Source organism: Pristis pectinata, chromosome 5 (genome assembly GCF_009764475.1).
Source record: "Pristis pectinata isolate sPriPec2 chromosome 5, sPriPec2.1.pri, whole genome shotgun sequence".
NCBI lineage: Eukaryota > Metazoa > Chordata > Chondrichthyes > Rhinopristiformes > Pristidae > Pristis > Pristis pectinata.
The window spans coordinates 115,902,268-115,927,181 of record NC_067409.1 but is presented as its reverse complement, the minus strand read 5'-3'; the positions used below and the strand labels follow the sequence as shown (position 1 = coordinate 115,927,181).

The 24,914-nt window shown below is 39.7% G+C and overlaps 1 protein-coding gene across 4 annotated transcripts; it reads right to left on the bottom strand.

Moving 5' to 3' along the window:
• Nucleotides 1-659: 659 nt before the first annotated feature.
• Nucleotides 660-23,852, bottom strand: tra2a (transformer 2 alpha homolog). Of its 4 annotated transcripts, none has more exons than XM_052017088.1 (9): nt 23,659-23,852; nt 15,391-15,524; nt 12,019-12,187; nt 11,205-11,354; nt 8,186-8,374; nt 7,138-7,253; nt 6,943-7,050; nt 5,574-5,644; nt 660-1,422 (listed from the first exon to the last, which is right to left on the bottom strand). In XM_052017088.1, the coding sequence occupies exons 1-9, from the start codon at nt 23,692-23,694 to the stop codon at nt 1,412-1,414; spliced, it is 984 nt and encodes a 327-aa protein (XP_051873048.1). In that variant the 5' UTR covers nt 23,695-23,852; the 3' UTR covers nt 660-1,411. The 4 variants fall into 4 exon arrangements, with proteins under 4 accessions (XP_051873048.1, XP_051873049.1, XP_051873046.1 ...); XM_052017089.1 differs by having other exon boundaries at nt 6,943-7,047; XM_052017086.1 differs by having other exon boundaries at nt 5,574-5,647; nt 23,659-23,851.
• Nucleotides 23,853-24,914: the final 1,062 nt, after the last annotated feature.

Below are 24,914 nucleotides of genomic sequence, written 5' to 3'. Positions count from 1 at the left end.
CTGGCCTTTCCTAACAATGACTGTGAACAAGCCATAGCCCTAACAAACTAATGAAGGTCTGAGACCTTGGTAAAAGTTAATGAGAGCTCAAATCTCTTGGGGTGCCCAAACTTTTGCATGGTGCTCCTTTCCTTTTTTCACTTTAAAGTTGTACAAAACAAATAATACACTAATCTTGCTTAAAATGTTGAAAAGAATGTTTCATCTTTAACTTTATGACTTTTGTAGATCAGTTCATCTACTCCCTTTAACTATTCACAGTAACAGAAATTTTGACCAGGGTGCCCAAACTTTTGCATGCCACTGTACTTATCCAATTCCTTCTTGAAGAAAAACTTGCAAGGGTACAAATAAAGGACAAGAGGGTGGAACTGGGGAGATACTCTGGTAGACTTCCCACATGGACACAATGGGCAAAGTGGCCTCATTCTGTACCATAGGGTTTTATGTTTCTATTACTTCCTTGCTCCCCTTCTAAACAATGGCAGCAGTAATATGGACACATTCCCCCAGAGTGCTGCAGTTTAAGGTTTCTTCTGGAAGGATAGCACAAGCACTCACGTGAAGAGTCAGCCTAGATTTGTAATTAATATCTGGAATCGAACAATTTCTAGAAAGGTTATCAATAGTTAAAAATCAGACTATCCAAAAGCAAACAATAAACCATCCTTCCTACCTCCCATTCAGGAGGCATTTTTAATATTCAGTAAAGTGTATACATTATAGCAGTTGGTCAATATGCAGGGACTATATTGCAGGTCAAAATATAGAAATACACCATTAACTAAAAAAAAAATTTAATTCTTATAATCCTTTACAACTGTGAAGACACTTACAGAGTTCTGTCACATCACATTTTCAATCTAGGGCAGAAATTCAATGTTCCACTATTACCCAGTCAGATCAGTAGGATCCAAGACTTGAATCATTTTTCTTTAAAGTATCTTCCAAAAATGACATTCCAACAGTCCACCATTTTATACATTTTCAAGTTATTTTGTAAAATGCATATACTGATCTTTTAAAGGATTACATTGTTTTTCTTTCAATAAAAAAAATACAGAACTCTAGGACAGCTTCAAACAGCAAATACAATCCCATGACAAAGTCAAACACCATGACAAAACTATTGAATATTGGCATTTGCATTTTCAAAAACAACCTGCACTTGGTAATTAAAAGATTACCATTAAATTCCAGCCCTGTTGTGTCCTTACATCAAGTTATGAACTACATAAATCAGTTCAAGCAAGTAGCTTTTAGAATGGCTTTCCAAAGCAGTTATATAGCCACAGAAACTATCATGCACAACTACCAAAATCTTAACCCCACCCCACCCTCAAAAAAAAAGTTGCCGTAACACGTTGATTAAAAATCTTTAGACAGTTGTCCAGCAAGCGGTAGAGTCTGGTCAGTAACGACCTGCAAAACAAATATATACAATGAACCTGATGGCTATACATCAGGGTTGATAGTTATTGTACTTGTGTTAATTAAGTAGCATGGAACCCAGGTTCTACCAGGTAGTGAATGTGAAATTTGTTAATTCTCACAACCACTTACAACACTAGAGGCCTTTTGGCCCATCAAATCTACATCAACTCTCAGGGCATTACCACCTGTGCAATTCCCCCATCTACCTCCTTGCAACCTACTCTCACATACCCATCAAATCCTCCTCTCCCCACTGCACCACTCCAACTGTCACTTGGGGAAATTTACAACTGCCAATTAACCTACCAACACATTTTTGCTATGTGGGAAGAAACCAGAGGACCCAAGGGAAACCCCCATGGTCATAGGGAGAACATGCAAACTCCATGCAGACAGCACCCAAGGTCAGGATCAAATCTGGTTCACTGGAGCAGAGGCAGTGCCACCCATACATGGAAATTCTTTTCTATAATATTAAAATATCAGCCCTTTTTTTAAAAATATAAACACACCTTAAGCTTAACGAAGTTTCTTTGTGGTAATCAGTGATAAGCATGCACCTACAATTAGAGGTACCTTGTTTAACTAATAGCTAGCTGGCACTGGATACCTGGCAATTATTTTAGCAAGTTTTTAGAATTTTTTTTAATGTAAAAATTTGTTAATGCAAGTAGATGGATTCTAGTTCTAATTCCTCTTGTTAAACATGCCATGTGGTGAGCAGGTGAAGTGATAAAGATTGTTTTGTGAAGGAAAATTTAAGCACTAGTAACAAGCCAAGACTGATATCACAGGAAGGTCTAACTTCCCAATCCCACCCTCATCTTGAAAGGGTCTGCTCTAAATTATACTGCAGTGTAAAATTTGAATTGAAATGGGTACCATGATTAACTACTGTAAATTAAATTACAAACAGCCCAAGTATTAATTAGTAATTAAATGAAATGATTGGTAGGGGAGGTGATGCATCACGCCTGTTGCATGTGACATCTGCTGGAGACCATAAACCTTCAACAGACACATATGAAGTGTTTGCAGATCAAAACTTCAGCTCAAAGCTGGTGAACTGGAGTTTAAAAACTTTGGATGTTATAATGCATCAGGGAATGAGAAAGTTACCTGGAAGCTATGATCCAGAAGACAGTCACACCCTTTAGATAAAATGTACAGTGATAGGAGTGTGACTACAATTGAGGCAGTTATATGGATCCAGAACATAGTGTTGAAGCCTGAGCACTTGAGAGCTGGGGATGGATGAACAAACTGACTGTATTCTTCACATGTGCAAGTCATGAAGACTGTACTGTATGCATGTCAGGGTTAAGGGGAAAGATGTAACTGTTATGCTATGTCATTGGTACTGATGTGGTCTGCTGAGGGAGAATAAGAAGATAAGGTCTTAATTTCACAGAGTCAGAAAAAGGCCAGAAGGTAATTTTACCATCATAGCACATTCCAAATTGGCAAAGTGTGCTAATAAGATTAGAGTTGTATGTATGGCTCAGGTTGGTTTCAACTCCTGAAACTCTAGCAGGGTAGTAGGGATGAACAGAGTTAGATAGACTTCACTTAAATTGGGCTTGGGCCAGTGTTGTGGAAAAGAATGAATGACAAGGGCTTTAAACTGAAGAAAGGTGCAGGCAAAGGGAATTTTAAAGTTTAACTATGTTTAGGGTAACAATACAGGGCTATGAAATGGGCGCTGAAAACAGCACGGAAAGTATACAATAAGTGTAGACAGCAGAGAAAAAATTATGCGTTTCCAGAAGGTATGCAACATTCATAACAAGATAAATGAATTGACGGCACAGATAATAGTACGAGTATAATCTGATAGCCATTTATAATGGTGTGATTGCAAGGCTGGGAAATGAATATTCCTGGCTTTGAGACTTAAGAATAGGCAGGTAGGGTAGCTCTTAAAAGATGAGGTCAGTACAGTAACAAGAAATAATTGCAACTCAGATGATCAAGTCTTTTTGGGTAAAGAAATAAACAAGGTGAAATCAATAATGGTAGTAGTTACATGCCTTCTAAGAGTAGTCTCATTTTAGGACAGAGTATAAATCATGCACCACAGGCTTGTAAAAAAGATACTGAAATACTTGTGGCTACCTTTAATCTTCTCACAGATTTTAATCAAATCAAATTGACAAAAGCAGCCACGAAAATAAGCTTAGAGTATATTTGGGAGCTTCCTAATAAACATTGTGGAGCTAACCAAGGAAAGCCTATTTCTGGTCACTCATTTGTAATGACACAAGAGTAATTAATGAGCTCATGAAATCACAGTTGATTAAACTGGACAGGGCAAAATGGGATTCAAGGGGAAAATAGTATTTGAGATACTTCATAATTATCAATAAAAAACATTTTCCACAGAAAATAAAAGGTTCTATGAGTGGTTCTAAAGTAGTTAAGAGTAGAGGTAGAGTTGAAGGAAAAGGTGTGCAATATTGTGATGTTTAATTGTGGCCTAGAAGCTCAGGAAAATTTGAGAAACCAGCAGAGAAAAGATTACAAGAAATGGAGAAAGTCCAATTGAATCCAGGTAATTAAGAATGGGTAGTAAGGAAACGGCAGAGACTTAAATATTTTGTACTTGTCTTTACACAGAAGACATTAAAAGCATCCCAGGGAACTTAAAGTGATGCCATCACCATACAAAAGGTACAATGCAAATCAAGTCCCTGACTATTAAAATAGATGACCATATACACAGTTGTTGCATTGGTTATGATCTTTCAAAATTCCTAAGATTCTGGAAAGGTCCACATTGGTTAGACCACACATGAAGTACTGTGTACAGTCCTGGTCACATGACAGTAAGCATGTAGCAGCAATAGAATGCAGAATAGATTCACCAGGATGTTGCACAGAACAGAAGGCTGAGGTTTATAAAATTACGAGGGGCATAGATAGATGGTCATTTTCTCCCCCAGTGCAAGGGCTTCTAGAACTAGAGGACACAGGTTTAAGGTTAGATGGGAGAAGTTTAAAAGGAAATCCAAGGGGTAAATTTCTCTACACAGAGGGCAATGAATATCTGGTGGTAGTGAAAGCAGATACAATTACATCACTTAAAAGGTACTTTAGTAGGAAAGGTGTAGAGGGATACCAGCCTAATGCAGGCAAATGGGATTTAGTGTAGATAGGCATCACTGTTGGAATGGATGAGGTGGCCCCAAAGGACCTGTCTCTGTGCTGTATGTTTCTATGATTCTGTACGTGTGGATAGAGAAATGGCTAATAGAAAAGAGTTAGGATACATGGACCAAACTCAGGTTGGTAAGACACATCTGGGATCAGTGTGGGGGCCACAATCATTTGTAATCTATATTAATGACTTGGATGACTGTAGTTTAAACAAATTTGCTGATGATAAATACAGTATGAAAGCAAGATCCGGAGAACAAAGAATCTGGAAGACGACACAGGTATGTCCAATGATGAAGTAAAAACTTGCCAAATGCATAATATTGGGATTTGTATTATTCATTTTGGTAGGAAGAACAGAAAAGCATAATACTATTTAAATGGAGAGACTACAGAATGCTGCCTTACAGGGATCTACACATGTTCTTGTACTCGAAAGATGGAACATTAGCATGCAAGTATACCTAGAAACTAGGACAGGATAAAAAACATTGGCATTTATTGAAAAGGGAAAGAAGTGTTGAAATAGAAATTCTTGCTAAAACAGGGTAGGGTGCTGGTGAAGGGCACTGGTACAGTTTTTAATACCATTATTTAAGGAGGGATACATTTGCATCAGAGAGAGTTTGGAGAAGGTTTGCTGGGTTCATTCAATAATAAAGTGGTCATCTTATGAGAAAAGGTTGAGCTGGGATATATACATGGAGTTCAGGAGAATGCAGTCCAAGATTCTGAGGGTACATTTCTCCTCATTGGGACACCTGGAATGAGAAGCATGGTTTCAGAATAATGGGCTGCCCAATTGTAGTGGATATGAAGATGTTCATACCCGAGAACCAGGGGGTGGAGCACAGCTGTGATCCTAATGAATGACAGATCAAAGGTAGAGAGGCCATTATCATTCAATCAAGCTTTCCATGCTTGAGTTTCAATTAAGTTTGCTTAGGCACCTGTAATACAAATAACTCAATTATAGTACTTACGTGGTGAATAGGAACGAGACCTTGAGCGCGATCGATATCCCCTGCTGTAATAAGGTGACGGAGATCGCCGTCTACTGTAATGAAATAATTAAATAAGGCCAAATTACCTTAGATTTTCATTTTGGCAGTCGCCCATTGTAGATTCCATGCAGAAACTTAGCATTAAACTCCTATTCACATCTAGCATGACTACCTAACTACCTGCCCATATCCCAGCTAAAGGATACCCCACGGAATTAAAAAAAATGTACAAATAGTTAAGTTACTGTATTTACCTCTAGAACAATAACTGCGAGCTTTCACAATGTATTGCAAGAACACAAATTGTATTCAGTGGCAGCAAAATAACAGGCCAGAGAGAAGTTGCTACATTTTTTAAGAAGGAATGGCATTTGAACCCACGTCTACAGAGGATGAGAAAGGCTGGACAGGACCTACTGGAAAAGTTGAGGCTGGAGGTAAAAGAACATGTCTAGCTGCAGGCAAGCTGATATAAGGGTGGAGCAGGACATAAGATGATTTTTATTAGTCATGTGTACATAACGTGACTTTATTAGTCACGTGTACGCCACACTTCCTGTGCCAACATAGCATGCCCACAAGGTTCTAACTTGTACGTCTTTGAAATGTGGGAGGAAACCCATGCAGACATGGGGTGAACATACAAACTCCTTACAGTTAGTGGCTGGAATTGAACTTGGGTCGCTGGCGCCGTAATAGCATTACGCCAACCACTACACCACCATGCCTGCCCACATGCGTGGTATCATGTGCATGCATGCTCAGCAGTAAGGAGCAGAGAAAGGAACGCACCCGCTGTATTATGCGCAACTTGAAACAGTTATTGTGCTTCAAGGTTGAAACCATTTAAAAATTATACAACTTTTTGCTTTCAAGCCTACAAATAATACATCTATCCCCAGGTAACTTTTCAAAATAATGTAAGCACAGCAGGTCAGGCAGCATTTGCAGAAAGAAACACGGTTAATATTTCAGGTCAAATCCTTCATCAGAACTGGGAAAATAAATTTAAGTTAAAAAGGGCAGGGAAGGGATGGATTTGATAAAATAATACATTTGATAGGGCAAGGCCAGAGGGAGAGGGAGAAGGAAAAGCTGCAAAGTGCAGGCCAGGTCTGCTCCTGAAACCCACCCAACAGATCAGGCCCAATACGCAAGGAGAGAAAACACACAAAGTGGGAAGTCTGACGGAGAGCTTACAGAATTAATGTTCCTATTATTGTAGATGAAATTGGGAGGTGCAGCTGTTTTAGTATCATTGTGGCCTTTTAAGTTCAATAAGTCAATGAAGTCTTGGCAACATGATTTAGACAAAGAGCTTTAGCTGCACAATTATAGAATACTTTACCTGTACCGATAATCATAGTCCCGATCATCATATCGATCGTATTTATCATAACCTCGGTCATAGTACGAATCCCGGCGACGGCCTCCACCACCACCACCTCCACTGCTGCTAACAGGGAATAGGAGTAGATTCGTAATTACAAAAAATCCACAATAAAACAAGAGTTTTAAAAGCATCCAAGTTTATTTTCCTTACTGAGTTGGTCTTCCCATATAGATTCCAGGAGTAGGAGTGTGGGGCCTCTTTGTGATAGAATAATCTACACGAATTCGCCTACCATCCAATTCCATCCCATTAGCACGTTCCATTGCCTGCAGACAGATGACACCAAAATCAAACTTATCATGTATTTGAATTATAGTAAAGCTGCCTTAGTATCCCACTGAATAAATATTGGAATTAGAATATTGTCACATGCACTAAGATACAGTAGAAAAACAGTTTTGCATGCCATCCATAAATAATTTCAATACGTCAGTACATTGGATAGTACAAGGGAAAAGCAGTAACAGAATACAGAATATAGTGTTACAGAGAATGTGCAATGCAGGTAGACAATAAGGTGCAAGGGCCATAACGAGATAGATTGTGAAGTCAAGTTCATCTTTAACATACAGGACGTCTGTTCAAGAGTCTTAGAGAAGCTGGATAGAAGCTGTCCTTCAGCCTGGTCGTGCACATTTTCAAGCTTTTGTATCTTCTGATAATGTCTGGGATGGGAGGGGTCTTTGATTATGCTGGCTGCTTTTCTGAGGCAGCAAGTGTAGACAGAGTCCACGGAGGGGGACTGGTTTTTGTGATGGACTGAACAGCATCTACAACACTCTGCAATTTCTTGCAGTCTTGGGCAGAACAGTTGCCACACCAAGGTGTGATGCATCTGGATAGGATGCTTTCTATGGTGCATCTATAATTTATTCACACATGGGATGTAGGTGTTGCTGGCAGGGCTAGCATTTAACACCCACATCTGACTGCCTCAAAAGGTAATAGAGGTTTTTTTAAAAAATTTATGCTGCTGAGTAACAAATTCCAGTATTCAGAATCAATGATCAAGGGATAGCTGATGCATTTTGAAGTAATGATGATCTACAGTAATAGTCGATTCATAAATGTAATTGTACAGAACTCACAATGCAACTTTATTATCAACGTGCTAAAATTTTAGAGGTAACAATATGCAAATAAAGCAAGCACTCATCTACAACCTCAATATAAGTGACCATTAATGCCCCCAGATTACCTCTTTAGCATCCTCTAGTCTTTCAAAATAAACAAATGCAAATCCTCTTGAACGGCCAGTCCGCTGATCATAGACGACATTGACACCTGCCAATGGTCCATAGCGAGAAAACACTTCACGAAGATCCCGCTCAGTTGTGTACAAACTAAGGCCAAAAACACCGAGGCAAGTGTTTGGATCTGGATTAGCCTGCAAAATCAATATTAGAAATACGTTAAAAAAAACATCATGGGAACTATTTTTGAAGTCAACGATTTTCTAAGGATGGAAGTAATCAGTGAGCCTGTAGCCCAAGTAAAACAAGGTCACAGGACCAAACATTGCTTTAAGGCATTTTCTGCTTAAAGTAGTAAAAGCTGTAGCACAAACAGCAATTTCCATTTTCCAAGAAACAGCTCTCAAATGTTTTTGGCACCGTACATCGAGATAGTACATTTTAGCCCTTCAAAGATAATTCAGGAAACCATCCACTTTTTCTCAAAATCTCCGATTTCAAAGAAAGGCAGTCTTCCAGCTCTGGTCTATTGACGTCATAGATATAGTCTAATAACTCCATATGTCAAGGAAACCAAATTAATTTTGCAGAGTTTACAGGTTCTTCTGGTAATGGTTCTAATATCAGCCATGACTATGAAACTAACGCAGCAATGAAGATTTAGTGAGAGAAACTGGCAATCCTTACCTGGTTTGGCTTACGTGATCAGACCTAAAAGCAACTGCTCTCTGGAATGGCCTAGCAAGCCACTCAGCTGTACCAAAACTATTTTAATTAGAACCGCTTTATAAAAGCCAAGCCTAAACAGAGGCTTGGGTAAACACTGAAGCAACACCCAGAGCCCCAGTATTTGGTAATCATCTTATCAGACCAGCTTTTAAGGATAAATTTAAAACCTGAAAACAAGTGAAAAACAATAACTTAATTACAATTACATAATATTAATTGTTGGCTTTCACCAGATGCTAAAACAAAAATCACAAGAATAAATTAGTCTAAAGATAGAACAAGCAGCTACTGCATACTAGAATTGAGAGCAGCTAGACTCCATGACACCACTCTACATTTGAGACAAGGCTACACAAATGGTTAATGTCCCCTGATGTGCAGCTATAATTTTATACATCAGAAGACAATAACCTATAGGATTTCAATTTGCAATACTGACAGCCAGGAGGCAATAGCAGTAAAACAGACCAACTTTAAGCAGTACCTTAGCCTCAAGATGTATTAATACCATCTAATCAACCTACCCAAATATACAAACACAACACAGCTTACCAACATAATATCAATTACATATTTTATCCTTTAAAGGCAGTAATGTTGTCACTGCCGGTACATTGAAGGAAGTGCACAACAAAGTTTATATTCTGATAACTCACTTAAGTCATTAGACTTTGTCAAGTTACTACAGATTTAAAGAATTTATATAGTATTCTAAATAATTTTCCAAGAAACCAACTATCAGGCCTGACTAACTATATTATGGTGAAGATGGGCTTTATTACAGCATGATCTTTCATTGGAGATAATTAAATACATTAGTACTTACAGCATTTTAACCTCAAATATTTCTATTGAAAAACATGTAACCATCTATGCAGTTTTGACCAGGAATTGAAGACATTAGAACCACTCACATGTATAGAGACATGAGGTAAACCATATGTACCAAAGAGTCTTCACTTTACCAAAATCTCAGGGGCATTCAATACCTTCCAAGTACTCATTCATTAAAGAACTCACATTTCACTCTTCCTTCTACCAATCTTCAACGCAAACATACATTGAACCTTCCAATCAAGTTCAACTTGGACTTCAGATTCTTGCACATTTTCTCCAAATGACCCAACAATTGCCCGTAACACTTCTAATCTGGAACCAAGTCCCAATGTTACAAGTTAAAATTCTTTAAAGCTTCTTTCACGAGTTCCAAACCACATCAAGTTCCCACGTATTTATATCTCTAAGTGTAGCACCTTAAGTTTTGGACAGGCAGTTGCACTAGTACACCAAATATTTAAATAACATTATGACATCTGGAAGAGTGCTGTCACAAAATGTCTACAACGCTAATTACGATTTTTTAAAACATTAATGTGGATATCAAATAACTGAACAGATTTTCTCCGTTGTTGCATAAATGACCTTCTGCAGCACTCAGCTATCTAGATGACCTCACTTCATGTTCAAATTAGCAGACAATAACATTTTCCTGTACTATGGTGTTCAATAATTCATTGTCCACTTTGATTTTCTCCAGATCAGTTTGCAAACTGGAGCAAGTTCACAAAAAAGTACACACTTAAAAAAAATGCAACTCCAGCTCTATCCCAAGCTGAGAAAATGTTATAACATGTCCTATTATTACATCCTATAAAACACTACAAATCACTTAACTGTATAATGCTTGGGGCAAAGAGAAAGATGAGAGAAATGGGTGAGTGTAAAGTGGGAAGTCAATTTGCAGTGATGGAGTTAGTGACTGTGCCAGGTAAATGAAGAATGTAGAATTTAGCAACAGTTTGGTTGGCATTTAACCACAATTAGTCAGGAACAATTGTTATTTATAAATGGTTGAAGGAAAGAAAATTATATGGTCAACTGCAGTAGTAGCACTGTAGACAAGAGAAAGAGTAATTATACATGTCTCCTGTTTTAGTTCACAGCCTTAACAGCAATGATTGGTTTATAGGCTTACTTATTTTTAAATGGCTTAAGAGGACACTACGTCACTCAGCACCCCACAAACTCATTCTTCAACTCTGGCTGAGATCTTCAAGCCAAAAGATGCTCCCATGATTAAGTTTGTGCAAGGAGAACAACAGAACAGGGACACAAAGCAAACCGATCATTAACCTACAACTTTCTGACATTTGTTTGTGTGTGAAATTTGTTGTTAGAATAGCAAAAGGTCCAACATTTCAATCAAACATGTTGCTATAAAGAGACTGAATGCACAACACATCCATTAGTTATCTGGAAACATTCAATTTGTTTGAAAGTAAGTTTTTAATTTACGTTTTGAGAACCGAGTTTGCCTTCTTTCTTCCCATATGCTGCTCGCCTCCAGGAATCATCCTTCATCTGGGATGACGGGGCAGTCCTGGCAGCGGACTTCTCCACATCTACTATCAATGCTCCTCCGTGTTTCGCCGACACATGGCCCGTCTGTAGGACAAGATGGACGGGATGAGTTTTCCCCCTCCCATAAAGGTGGAGTGCTCCACTATCAGGTGGCATACTGCCCATCAACTCAGACAAGACTGACAAAACTCTTCACAACTGTGGCTGGAGGGTCAGATTCTCAAACAGCTCACAAAATAAAAATCTAAAACCAGTGGGTTGTGAAGACAATGTCAACAGTAGCCAAGCCAGCAGTCCAAATTTTCCCAAAAACCCAGTGCAAGAAAAAAAGGCATAAGTAATAACTCACTATTCAATACTAGATTTCACAGCATTAATGCTGAAGTCTCAGAACTTTATAAATCCTGACAAAATTATCTAAATTTAATATTCTACAGATGCACACAATTTCTTGCTCAAATGACCACTCACTCGTGTGAATCATCACTAAAGTCACAAGAGCTAGCATAGAGTTCCAAACTGAAACCACTGCTCAAGAAAAAAACAAAAAGCACACTTCAGCTGATCACACCAGTATTCAAAAAGTATTTGCTTCATTAAAACATCTCAACAGGTGGCATTAGTGCCAGGTATTCTTTCACTCCCCTGTAAAAGAAATGTCAACCATACAAAACCAATGTACTGCTGAGGGAATGCATCATTCACCCCTTGTCAATGCGATTACTTGTACATCAGTACAGTAACCTACTCTACTTCCTGCATGACGCCTTCTGCTAGACATTGGCGAATGACTACGGCTCCTTCTCCGTGATCGATACTCAGGCGTGTAAGATCTGCTGCGGGATCGCCTTCGATGTGAATGGGATCGTGACCTTGAGCGTGAATATCGTCGGTGTGAATGTCTCCGCGAGTGAGATCTGGTAAAAAGATTTGAAAATCATTTGTTATGTTCATACTTCAGCTAATATCTTAATAGACAACACATATTTAAATGACTAAACTACTAAAGTCTTAATGAAAATTCATGCTAACTTTATTAATGAAAGTTTAATAAAGTCAATAAATGTATCAATGCCAAATTCCAGCAAAAAACTCAAGTGAAGGTATCCAGGTATTCAGTACTGGGCTGAATCTGCGTGCCACAACCGTATGGGCAACAGTCATGGATTAACTTCCTGCATTCTATTCTACAACAATAGAATTTTAAAAAGTTGATGTGGGGTGAGTATCTGCAAATCAATAATACATATTTTTTTTTCAAAAAGTAAGCATAAAGTGTAATCTTGTGTAGTGCCTTTAGCATAAATAGATCAAAGTTATTAAAGCATGCAAAAATAACTTGTACAATACAGATATTGAACATTTGCCTAATTAATGCAATGATCGACTAAAACTGTCAGGCAATGCTGCCGCAGACAATCACCACCCAGAAGCACCTAACAGAGCAGCAGCAATCTTGCCAACCATATGTTCAGAGGAAAGTAATTACCTTAGCTAACTTATTAAAAATTGAGTTTATTAACTTTATTTTGACTGAAAACAAAATTTGAAGCAAAGCATTCAATCTGGAATTCAAGCCACCTACCCTAAATTTCTGTAACTACAGAAATAGTAAATCTTTCCAACCCCCTCAGTTCAGACAACTCTTGGTAAATTGATTTATTGTCACATGCACCAAAGTAGTGAAAAATGTTGTTTTGCTTGCTAACTATACAGATCATTTCATTGCAACAGTGCATTGAAATGTACAATAGAAAACAATAACCGGAAGAATAAAGTGTTACGGTTATAGAGAGAGTGCAGTGCAGATAGACACTAAGGTGCAGGTTCATAACGAGGTAGACTGTGAGGTCAAGACTCCATCTTATTGTACTAGGGGACTGTTCAATAAACTTATAACAGCAGAATAGAAACTGTCCCTGAGCCCAGTAGTGTGCGCCCCTAGGCCCCTGCATCTTCTGATAGATATTTGAAAAATGCATCGCCCTAGTTCTACCACAATATGAAATCAGATGCAGAAAACATGAAATTAATAAGAACAGCAAGGTACAGTGATGTTACTTCAGAAGGGATGCTAGGTGAAGACCATCCATGTTTCTTTATTTTCTGCTCTGCTTCATAAAATAACTTGCATTGATAACTGTATTATTCTTTTTATCTCCATCTCAGGGGATAAGTTCAGGATTAATATCTACTACAAGCCCTTAGACACTCACCCTACTTTCAGTAAAGACCATATTAATTCTTCAGCTCCATGGTATGCGTTCTGTTTATGAGTTTACAACAATGTCAAATAACTTCCCTTTTCCTCAACTGTGCCTCCTCATCCCAATTAACAGGGCTCGCAACTGCGCCCGTTCCATTTCCTGCATTCCTACCCTCTCCCACCTTTTGCATCCTTCCCTCCCACAGCACCAGCTACTAAATTCAACAGATCACCTAATTTTCACCACCTTCAAGGAGATGCCACTGCAGACCCATCTTATGCTCCCAGCATTTTTAAGGGACTGTTCTATCTGTGATTTCATGTTTTAGACTTCAATCTAGACCAATACCCACTCCTTCTCATGGCACTTCCTTATTCAATCACTATTAGAGGTGCAACACCTTCCTTTTTACCTTTTCTCTTGCCATCATCCAGGGACCCAAACATTATTTCCAAGTGAAGCAACAATTCACTTCCGTTTCACTTAATTTAGTGTACTGCATTCATTATTTACAATGTGGTCACCTAAGCACTGGAGAAACTTTACACAGATTGAGTGATTGCTTAGTTGAACACTCAATTCAGTCTGCAAGGGCAACCCAGAGCTTTCATTTGCCAGTCACTAATTTTTCATCTCATGGACTTGAGTTTTGGCCTGTTACACATCATCTTCCATTTAGGCATGCTTCAGTTAGGCATGCTCACATCAAATTCAATAATTTCAGATAACCAACCTTCCCAGTTTGCATTCTGCCTGGCATACATTCCAGTATTTCTTACTTTCATTTCCAAGTTCCAGCATCTGCAATTTTAGCTTTACAATCCCTGGTCAATTCTACGCTGTGCAAAGAAAATCATTCTCTTTTACTTCAGAATTCTAGGAACTGCTTTTTTTCCAGGTAGCACCCCCCACCCCTCCTCCTTACACCTGCTCCTGCCAATTACAAATCTTCAGCACCCTCTCAGACACCAATCTGCGTTCCTTCTATCTTCTTGTGGTCTCCACCTTATCACAAATGTTCCCTTTGTTCTTTCCTCCCTCCATCTCTGCAGGTTTCCCACATTTTCTCAGTTCTGAAGATCACTGACCAAAAAGCGTTAATGTATCTCTTCATTGATGCTACCGAACCTGAGTAACTCCAATGTTTTCTGTTCTCATTTTGCATTATTGATACTTGTTTCAAGAACAGTGCCCTTGCATTTTGCCGTGCTTTACAAACAGTAAACCATACAAACTTCATTTCTCAAATAATCATGGATTCATAAGATGTGTATTATCTGATAAAATACATTTTCCTTACATATTTGACTGATTACCAATTATAAAGATCAATTATTTGTAAAGAGGACTCCACATCAATTTGATGGGAACGTAAAAGTAATAAAATCAATTTTTGGTGAAATTATGAAGCACTGTTTCGAGCAGAGCCATTAGGAAAAAAAAGACCCATCTACACATTGGCCGGTAAGAGAAACTGATTAAAGCAAACTTGAGCACTACATTCTGTGTTTATACATAACCATCCCAAACTTTCAATATGGCTATGACATCTAGCCAGTCACTAAGTATTTCTCTAATAGCTAATGAGTGGCCTAATCAATTCAAGGAATGGACTAAATAATGACTGGAAAACAAACCACATAAAAACAGGCAGATTGTAAAATCAGGGAGACTAACGCACGTCATCTGGAAATAGCTCAACAGAATGAAGCTGTCAAACGTGACAAACACAATTAGGAGTAGGAAGTAGACATGAGAATACTTCAGTTAGTAATAATAAGAAAAAGAACGTACTGGTCATTACTATTCATGTGACAATCAGCAAGATTTACAGCACTATTCATATGTACATTAAAGCACTTTTTCCTTGAAGGACAGATTATATCAATCACTTACACCTGCTAAATACTTGCCTAGACTTGGACCTTGATCGTGAGCGGGATTCTGAACGCTTTGAGGCTCTTGATGGACTGCGAGATGCAGAGCGACTTTCTGATTTTGCACGGCCAGCACTTCCACTTGGAGATTTTGATGGTGAACGGGACTCCTGGTATGACAGAACAAAGTTATTTATTGTATAACACCTATTATGAAACTGTTAAACCTTATAGCGAGCATCATAATTCAGTTATTGTCGCAGGTAGTAGCAGAGGGACAAAAAAGGTATCCTTCACTACTGTCATTTTGGCCCCTGATAAAGCACAGAAGACTTCAACCCATAGTAAGTACTGCACATTCCTAAAGAATACACATTCCCTACAAATATACCTAATCACCAACATTCTATGAAACTTTCGTAAATAATCATGCATTTTATGCTAAAACTTGAGCATACAGACACGTGAACATAAACCATACTTTACTTAACCTAGGACACATTCAATCTTCCAGATTCTTTTAATTTTCCAGATTCTTAATTTTCCAGATTCTTTTAATTTTAGTTCACTCTTGCTTTCTATTTTCTTCATTTCTTCATTTTCAGAGTTTTCATACTCCGTGTATTCTTCCCAATTCAAACAATTCATTAATGCCTTATAAAAGCAAGCTCTTCTATCTGACCAATCTTCTGTTCATTTCCAATTCAATTTTTTTCTGATTCTCAAATTTTTCTGATCTGCAATACTTGTGATTAGCCTTCTGTTATCTTGATTATTCTTCCACATTCTTGGAAAATACTCTTCCATTTCTTCAATATTAACCTTAATGGAAAAAGAACATTCAGTAGGATGAAGCATGGGATTACAATCTGCTGGATTTGTACTATAGCCTATCATCTTTCTAACTAAACACCAGCAGGTGTAATAATTCCATCACTTTTAATTTAAAAAGTCCTTTCATAAAATTTCTTCAATAAATATGCACTCCTTGATTTGTGTTAAACTTTTAAAAATTATTTGTTACAATAAGGAGTATTTGATTAAATCAAGAAACTGCCTCGAGTTTGTAGTTCTTTCCCTCTTCCCTAATCCAACAGGCAAAAGGTCTGCCAAAAAAATCTAAACTGCATAATGGTACATGCATCTTGGACAGAAAAATGAAGATATAATTCAAAGCATTCTGGGTATCAATTAATACCAATCAACACTATGAATATTTGTCCTGAAAATGCAAGGTTGCAATAAATTTAAATTGCCCAAGAACATGGTAACAATTCTTCAACCCTTAATTAGCAAACAATTCTATTTCCCTTATCAAAAGGTTAAAATAGCTGTTTAAATAAATACACCACTGCAAGACAAAGTTTAGTTCAAGCTAACTTGCAATACATTTCCATCCCTCAGTCACATGTACATTTCTAAAATTCAGTCTAGCCTTGCAACTTGAGATGAATTAGTTAAATTCCAATTCCCCCATCACGAATTCCTCAAAATAATAACTTGCAAAATCTGAAATAGAGGCAGGAAAAATCTGTTTCCTAAAACCTGTTTAAATAGGTCAGACAATAGGTTAGATTTATCTCCTGTACATCATTATTAAAATTGCTTTGTTGAACATTACTAACTACGTCAAGGGTTATTGCTACTATTAAAGATAAAATTCAGAGTTGAAGAACATACCAATTAATATGTCAAGCTTTGTTTTTTATTTATATTAAGCAGCATGACAGAATTCTTCTTTCTCTCTAGCTTTTGCATCTACATACAGTACCAGGGACTATTTAGTATACAGTCAGGCTAAAACTTCCATTACACTACCTTAATTATGTGTGTTGTCAGAAATAACAGCAATGCAGATCATTTATACCATCAAATAAGCGCTATGGACAGAATTTGATCAGTCAAATGTGCTTTGTTTTGACTTTTATTCCTAAGTAGGACAGAATTTCTACGTCAAAACCCCAGAATCTTAGTTAAGAAATAAAATTTGTCAAAGTTTTCACGTCATTTGATTTAAACCCAAAATAATATCAATCACTTAAGTCTCAGCTAAACAACATGGTATCACATCTATACATTGATATCTGCCCATTTCAAGTTATTGATGCAAGAGCTCAGGACTATGAAGCTACTCAAAATGTTCAAAGCAACAGCCTGACATTACAAGCTCTTTGCATCAGTTGGAAACTCAAAATATGAGCCATCATAACGTTCACGTTAATCTAGAATATATCAAAACTGCAATTCTCAACCAGTGTTATTTGCCTTTCTATTGGTCACACTGCCCCTTAAAACAAAATGGCAGCACTTTAAGAGGAAAAATCTTACCACTTATGTTGCATTTTATAAAAGAAAATACAAAGCATAAAAACACATGGCACAATCTAGCTACTAGATTACCATGATTTATTTTTACTTACCATTCCCTTCTGCAAATTTCAAATTTTAATGCAAAAGAATTTAGCCAAATTACCCTAAATTTAAAAATTATGTATTCAGATTTGGCAGCCTCTACCTATTTCATGATTTTAAAAAAATAACTAAGGTTGTTTTCCACATGGCACCACACCCCACCACCCCGGCCCAAATTGAAATCTAATCATTTTCTTCAAGTAATATCTGAATTAAAAGCCTGAGCATATGCCACATAGCTAATTACTTATTCGGTACTAAATCAGGTGGATTGGTAGAATATTTTTCTTTAGCCTTCAGTAATTTGTGGTAATTATTTGTCTGCAAATGCAATTTAGTTCCTGGATCTTGAGGTTGACAGTGAAATGATTAAAAAACAATCCTCAAAGCTTGATTGTGTTCTCTGATGTCACCAAAATAGCTGAACATCAAAAAAAGCTCTTTACAAATTAACTTTAAACATTTTACAAGAGTAAATAAATATTGGAAATACATACAGATTGAAGTAGAACCACAATAACAAAAATGCTTTAAAACCCTTGGAATTTTGATGTGATTATTCTGGGGAATGGAGGGGAACCATTTCACCCAGAATGTGGCAGGGACCTGGAATACACTGCCTGAGAGAATTGTTTGAGAAGTGTTGAGACAAGTACTTGAATTGCCTTGGCACAGAAGGCTATGGGCCAGCTGTTGGAAGGTGGGATTAATATAGACGGGCCATTGGTCACCATTGATGTGGTGAGCTGATAAAATAGCAATCAGCAAGACAAGAGAAACATTTAGTGATTTTAAAAAATAGTTTATTAACTTAAGTTCTGCACTAAATGTCTTGAAGGGCCAACAATGCACCCAAATCAATATCAACCTCAAGATTTCCACAAATAAATTTACCAATATTGCAGTAAGACTTCTGCCTTAATGTAAGCACTGCCTCACCAAATTCTCACCCAATGTATTGAGGTAACAAGTTACATCGATTATCTCATATGTTTGAAATGAAAAAAATCCACTAGTTTCTCCTGTTCACTTCTAATCCCCCTTTAAGGCAAAGAAATCCAGAAGAAAACTAATATTGAGGGCAGCAGGAAGTCAGACCGTGGGATCATCATGAGTAAACAACAAAAGATGAAGGATTCAGGGAGAAGTGACTTGAGATTATTGAAAGAGAGTGATGAGGCAGTGTGAACTTGGAGGATGAGGGATGTAGAAGAGGAAAGCATGCAAGCAGACATTTGGCACCTTATACCCATTTCTAATCTATATAGCCCTTAATGTCTGTCTAGTGCCATTCTAATTCACTTTCATGTTCTCCAAGCTGCTCTGCTGAACACTCAATGCCAATGTAACAATGGATCTCTAACTAGCCACAGAGCTCTGATCTAATTTGCTATAATTTCCTTAAAATAAAATGGCCGATATCAGCAAGGTTTACCAATTTCTGTGCTGGGACTGTTAAAAATCTCTGCTGATCAGTTTCTAGCTTGTCAGAAAGCTTTGGCCAAGCAGATACTGGAAGACCTCCAGCATATGGACATGCTAATTAGCCCTACTTTGTTGTCTACCTCAACACATTCTGCATTCAGACAAACAGATTGTCCATGGAATTGATAGAAAATTTTCACATTTCATTAGACTCAATAGAAGCTCCAAAATTCCCACTTAAAAGATTTGAATTCTCTGGATTATTATTTCAGTAACATTATACTACTGCAAAATGATGACAAACAAATACCAAAATGCCTCCAACACCTTAATAGAAACTTTCACATCACATCATAAAATTGACAATGGTTTCACAACCAACTTTAAAATATCTATGCAAAACCATCAAGAACTCAAAAGCACAGGTATGTACACCTTTTAATGCTAATTTTCCTTCAGTAACTAACCTTAAGACAAATCACAACAAAAACCAAGAATGCACTACTCACCTTGTAGAAACTTTTTTTTGCAAAAGCCTTACTCAAATTCTTGGTATACTTGTCAGTCCCTGACCAAGATAGAAAAAGCATTTTCCTTCCCAGTAATCAAACCCTTTAGTAAAATTCAAAATAATGTTCAAATACAGTTACCCATCTATTTCATCATTTGAAACTGCTCAATTATTGACCAAAGCAAAGATGCTAGATATCAGTTATTGAATTGCAACTGTTGATTGAGTAGAGAATTACTAATGAATACTAACATTTTATCATATCTAAAATTGTATCTTGGAATCAATTTCTAGTTGTAAAAATTATGCAATCTTTCTACATGCTAGTGGAAAAACAGTATTTCTAAGATTTAACTTTCTACAAGCAGAGGGCTCTTTAATTTGAATGTGCAAATTTCTTGATACTATGTTGTCACCCTTGGTACTGGTTAAGTTTTGAAGCAATGGCTCGCCATGTGAGAAAAATAAAGTTGCCAACCACTCTCACCACCTCATTTCAGGCATTCCCTATACATGCTGAAAGAATTTCCCCAGAATTTAAGTACCTTTTGAAAGGAGGTATTGATGTACATCCATCAATGACTGACATCTAGGGAATTATTACAGATAAACTCAAATATAAATTGATTTATCCCTTTCATTTTGCGAGTGCAACCAAAATCAATGGCTGTACCCCTCTATTGATTTTCCAGCACTCAGAAGGATAAATAGCACTTTTTCCTACATTAGTTGGAAATATTCAGCGGAACAGCAAATAATCCAAAATTACTAACTGATACTCATGAGAGTATCCTAAGCCACCTCTTCTTTGCTTCTACTTAGCCAAAAACGGACAGATCTACATTAACCGAGGTAGAAGTGGCAATTTCACTGATTTGTGACCCAATACTCTTGATCAGATTTCATTTGCAGGGATAGGGATGGAGAATTCACGTATGCATGTGTGTCAACCAGGTTGTCCTCAACACCATCTTTCTTAATCTTCCACTGTCTCAAAATTGTGGGATTTCTTGTCCAGCACTGGACCATCAGAAATTGAGAAGAAATACAATACCCTCTGTTCTTACCACAAACCTCGTTCGCATACCACGGAGACCATCCTTCTTCCTGACAACTATCCAAAACCAACATTCAAACTATTGAACACAGCAGTTCATACTGCTTGCCTCAGCTCATTTGCTGCCCAAGGCTTCATGGATACTGTCTTCAGCATCAAACTCAAAAATTCTAACGTTACTGGCTACTGACATTCTTTCTATAGAGTTAATTTAACAACTCTGCAGTCAAGATCCTAAATCATAAGTTCTGTTCAACCACTATCCCATTACACATCATTGTACAATTACACCAAATTATGGATCGCCCGAATTTTAAAATCTCATCGTTTCCAAATTGCCAGGATCATGACTCTCTCTCACACCTCTGGATATATTAGAAAATCTGCACTCATCTAATTCTTACCTCACACCCATCTCAAATTTAAAGTGGCCCCACTACTTGTGGCCATGCTTTCATCCACCCAGGACTTGAGCTGTGAAAGTACCAACCACCCCAAAACTAGTCTTCTGTTCCCATTCCTCTTATACTAAATTTTAGTCATCTGCTCTAAAATCACTACATGACTTGGTTAATTATGTTTAAATTTGCTCTTGTGAAGCAGGACAAGTGCACTCTGCAAATAACAATGCAACTGAATTAATCAGAAATTAGAAACATTGATCAATAAAGCTCAAATTATTTTTAATAGCTTAAGTTTAAAAACTTTAGTTTCTGCATTAAACACCACCTACAATCTACAGTCCCTGGACTGCTGTACAGTCAAAATTCAGAATGAGCCTGACTGGACTCCTGCCTACCTATTTCTAGCTGAAAAATATGAAATATACTTAAATGTGCTGTTACAATTAAAAAAACATTTTCACTTCAAATGACATTGAAGAAATGGGAAAACAATCCTGCACTCTCAAAGACTTACCCCAATGAGAGTAAACTTAAAATGAACTTAATTTCCCATCACTTCATATTATTTTTATCTTAAAAAGAATGACTTTAACAACATCAGAGGTGTAATCTCAACATGTACCTGAGAGCTGACTATTAATTAGAACAATCCTTGAAGCCTTTAATGTTAAATGAATCTAAAATACAAATTTGAACACAAAAGTACACCCCCCACTGAATTCTGTGATAAAATACATGTAATTTGGTGCCCTCCCAATCAAACAGTATATCAATATTTATAATTTAAACAAGCTCCAATTTCTGTTTTACCCTACTTTAGATATATTTTAATCTGTCTCACTCTTTTGAATTATACATTAAAAACTTTCAAAGTGCACTCCACATAACTTTACAACTTCTAGCTTGGGTTAGACCACCAGCAGAACTTAATAACCAAGGGCAACAAGCCTGAACAATAAATTCTTTGAAGGCTCTCACCTACTTTGAAACATTTGCCTCAGACTTCTACTTTCCTACTCTGAAAAAATACCTCACCTTTGGATCCCACCTGCTGTTGCATCAAAGTAGTGGTAATTCATGTACTGAAACTCAGATGGACACCAATAAGGATACTGTGCCAGGCTAGATTATCCTGAATTCAGGAGAAAAATTCCAGCAGAAATATATTTCGGCATTAGCACTCCCAAGGGAAAAAAATCTATCAAATGGGAAGTAAAAAAAGGCTTATGGCACAAAATGTAGGATTGAGAAAAAGATGCATTTTCTTTCAGAAACAAAAAAAGTAATACTTTGAAACTGTCAAACAAAATACAGTACACTACACCCAGTCTCCACAGAAGCAATCTCCAATAATTAAACTAAAACAATGGGAATCTAGATGCATAACTAAGCCTTAAAAAAGAACGAAGACCAACCACTAGGGGGGTAACTAAAAATGTAAGTGTTTAAGATTTCTTTTTAGTTCGGAGGCATATTTCCACTGTGCGGTAAAAATGAATAATCCGAAAGTCTTCCATTTAATCACTATACCACTAAACGTCACCAGAGATCAAGAAATATAACCATAAGAATGTAAAGGCTAGTAGTAATTTACGCTACATAAATTATATCATTCCCTACTTCCACCACTACAAAGTAGTTTACACTTTTACTGCTATCAACAGCTTATCATTAATAATCGTGGGATCAGAAGCAGAAACTGAATGTTTAAGATAATACTAGCTAAGATATACAGAAAACGTAAGCAACAATTAGTGCCTCAAAAAAATCAAGTATTCTCAACACCTTTAAGCCTAATTTAGATATTAGAAAATCAGTACTTCCTTGGACTTTTGCAATGACCTCGCACTGGTCTTCGACCCGCCGTGAAATACGCGCGCTTCCTCCTTCCCCTCCGTGAACACACGCCGCGCTCACCGCTACATGTCAGGGAAGAGCACGGATCCCAGCCACCGGCGGGGTACCCGGGGTGGGCTGGTGGCGGGCGGCCCGTTCGCCTCTTTCGGAACCGGTTGGGCGGTGAAACGGCCGGTGGTGGGGAAGAGGGGGGCGGACAGAAGCGGCCGGCCGGATTGGAGAGGCCTAATCTCCACTGGCAGAGCGCCGGCGAGAATGGGCCGAGGGATCGGCGCAGACAAAAGACAGAGGTTGCGGGACCCCTCAGAGTGACCGACTCCGCCGCCGCCGCTTACCTTTTCTCGCCCACGGGCCGCTCCCGGCCGCCGGCCCCGTTCCCCAGCCCCACTCCCCGGCCCCGTTCCAGGCCGCGCCGCCCCTCCCCCACCGCCCAGGCCTCGCCCGCCTGAGCCTGCGGCCTCACTCGGGAGCTGCCCGCCCGCCAGCCCGGCCGGCCGTGCCTCGCCTCGCCTCACCAGCCCAGCCGGCCGGCCGTGCCTCGCCTCACCAGCCTCTCTCCATTTTGTCTCAGAAACGCAGGCACTGAACTCCAGCCCCTCGGTTACAGTGTATGTATTTCCCCGGTTCGCTCCACTCACCCTCCCCTCGTAGGCGGCCTCGTCAATGTCGCTCATCTTTGCTGGTGAGAACTGTGAAAGTAGGTGCGTGTGTCTGGGTGTGATTATACAGTGATCTGGCAGGCGGCGGTGTCCGGCGGCGCGGCCCCTCTGCTCCTCCTCGCCCGCGGTCCCTCAATATGGCGGCGGCGCCGTCGTCTCCCTGCCGAGCCCGGCCTCTGTGACGTCACCCAGCAACCGCCTATCTCCATGGAGCCCATGAACCACCCGCTCCTTTTGTTTTATCTGATGCTTTCCCGCACATTAAACTCGCACCGACAGCTACGGGGAAGAACGGAATCAAACCCAGTTTACTCAAAAACCAGGTGTTTTTTTTTAACAAGTTGCCCCCGTATCCCCTCCCCGAGCGGGGACCTGGGCGTGACGTCAGCGGCCCGGCTGGCGCGCGCGTGGCGGTTGGCCGGCGGTGAAAATGGCGGCGGGACAAAGAGCGTGAGGCTTCACCCCCCCCTCCCCCCTCACCCCCCCCACCCCCTCCTCACCCCCCTCCCCACCCCCTCCTCACCCCCCTCCCCACCCCCTCCTCACCCCCCCTCCCCACCCCCTCACCCCCTCCCCACCCCCTCACCCCCACCCCACCCCCTCCTCACACCCTCCCCACCCCCCTCACACCCTCCCCACCCCCCCCACCCCTCTCCCCCCACCCCCCTCACCCCTCTCCCCCCACCCCCCTCACCCCCTCCTCACACCCTCCCCACCCCCCTCACCCCTCTCCCCCCACCCCCCTCACCCCTCTCCCCCCACCTCCCCACCCCCTCCCCATCTCCCCCCTCACCCCCTCCCCACCCCCCTCCCCATCCTCACCCCCCCTCACCCCTCCCCACCCCCCTCACCCCCCTCACCCTCACCCCCCTCACCCTTACCTCACCCTCCCTACCCCCTCCCCCCCCTCCCCTCACCCCCCTACCCCCTCCCCCCCCTCCCCTCACCCCCCTCACCCCTCCCCACCCCCTCACCCCTCCCCACCCCCTCACCCCTCCCCACCCCCTCCATCCCTCACCCCCTCCATCCCTCACCCCCTCCATCCCTCACCCCCTCACTCCATCACCCCTCACCCGTCCCTCACCCCACCCCTCCATCCCTCACCCCCTCCATCCCTCACCCCCTCCATCCCTCACCCCCTCCATCCCTCACCCCACCCCTCCATCCCTCACCCCCTCACTCCATCACCCCCTCATCCCTCACCCCCCCTCACCCCTCACACCCTCACCCCCTCC

Bases quoted from the DNA above. Each gene is read 5' to 3' on its own strand.
- tra2a (XM_052017086.1), bottom strand. From the start codon at position 23,694: ATGAGCGACATTGACGAGGCCGCCTACGAGGGGAGG. The intron at 12,188-15,390 runs GCAAGTATTTAG...TCTTTTTACCAG, and splicing joins CGATCAAGGTCCAAGTCTAG to ATCTCACTCGCGGAGACATT. The intron at 7,051-7,137 runs GTAAGGAAAATA...ATTCCCTGTTAG, and splicing joins TATATGGGAAGACCAACTCA to CAGCAGTGGAGGTGGTGGTG.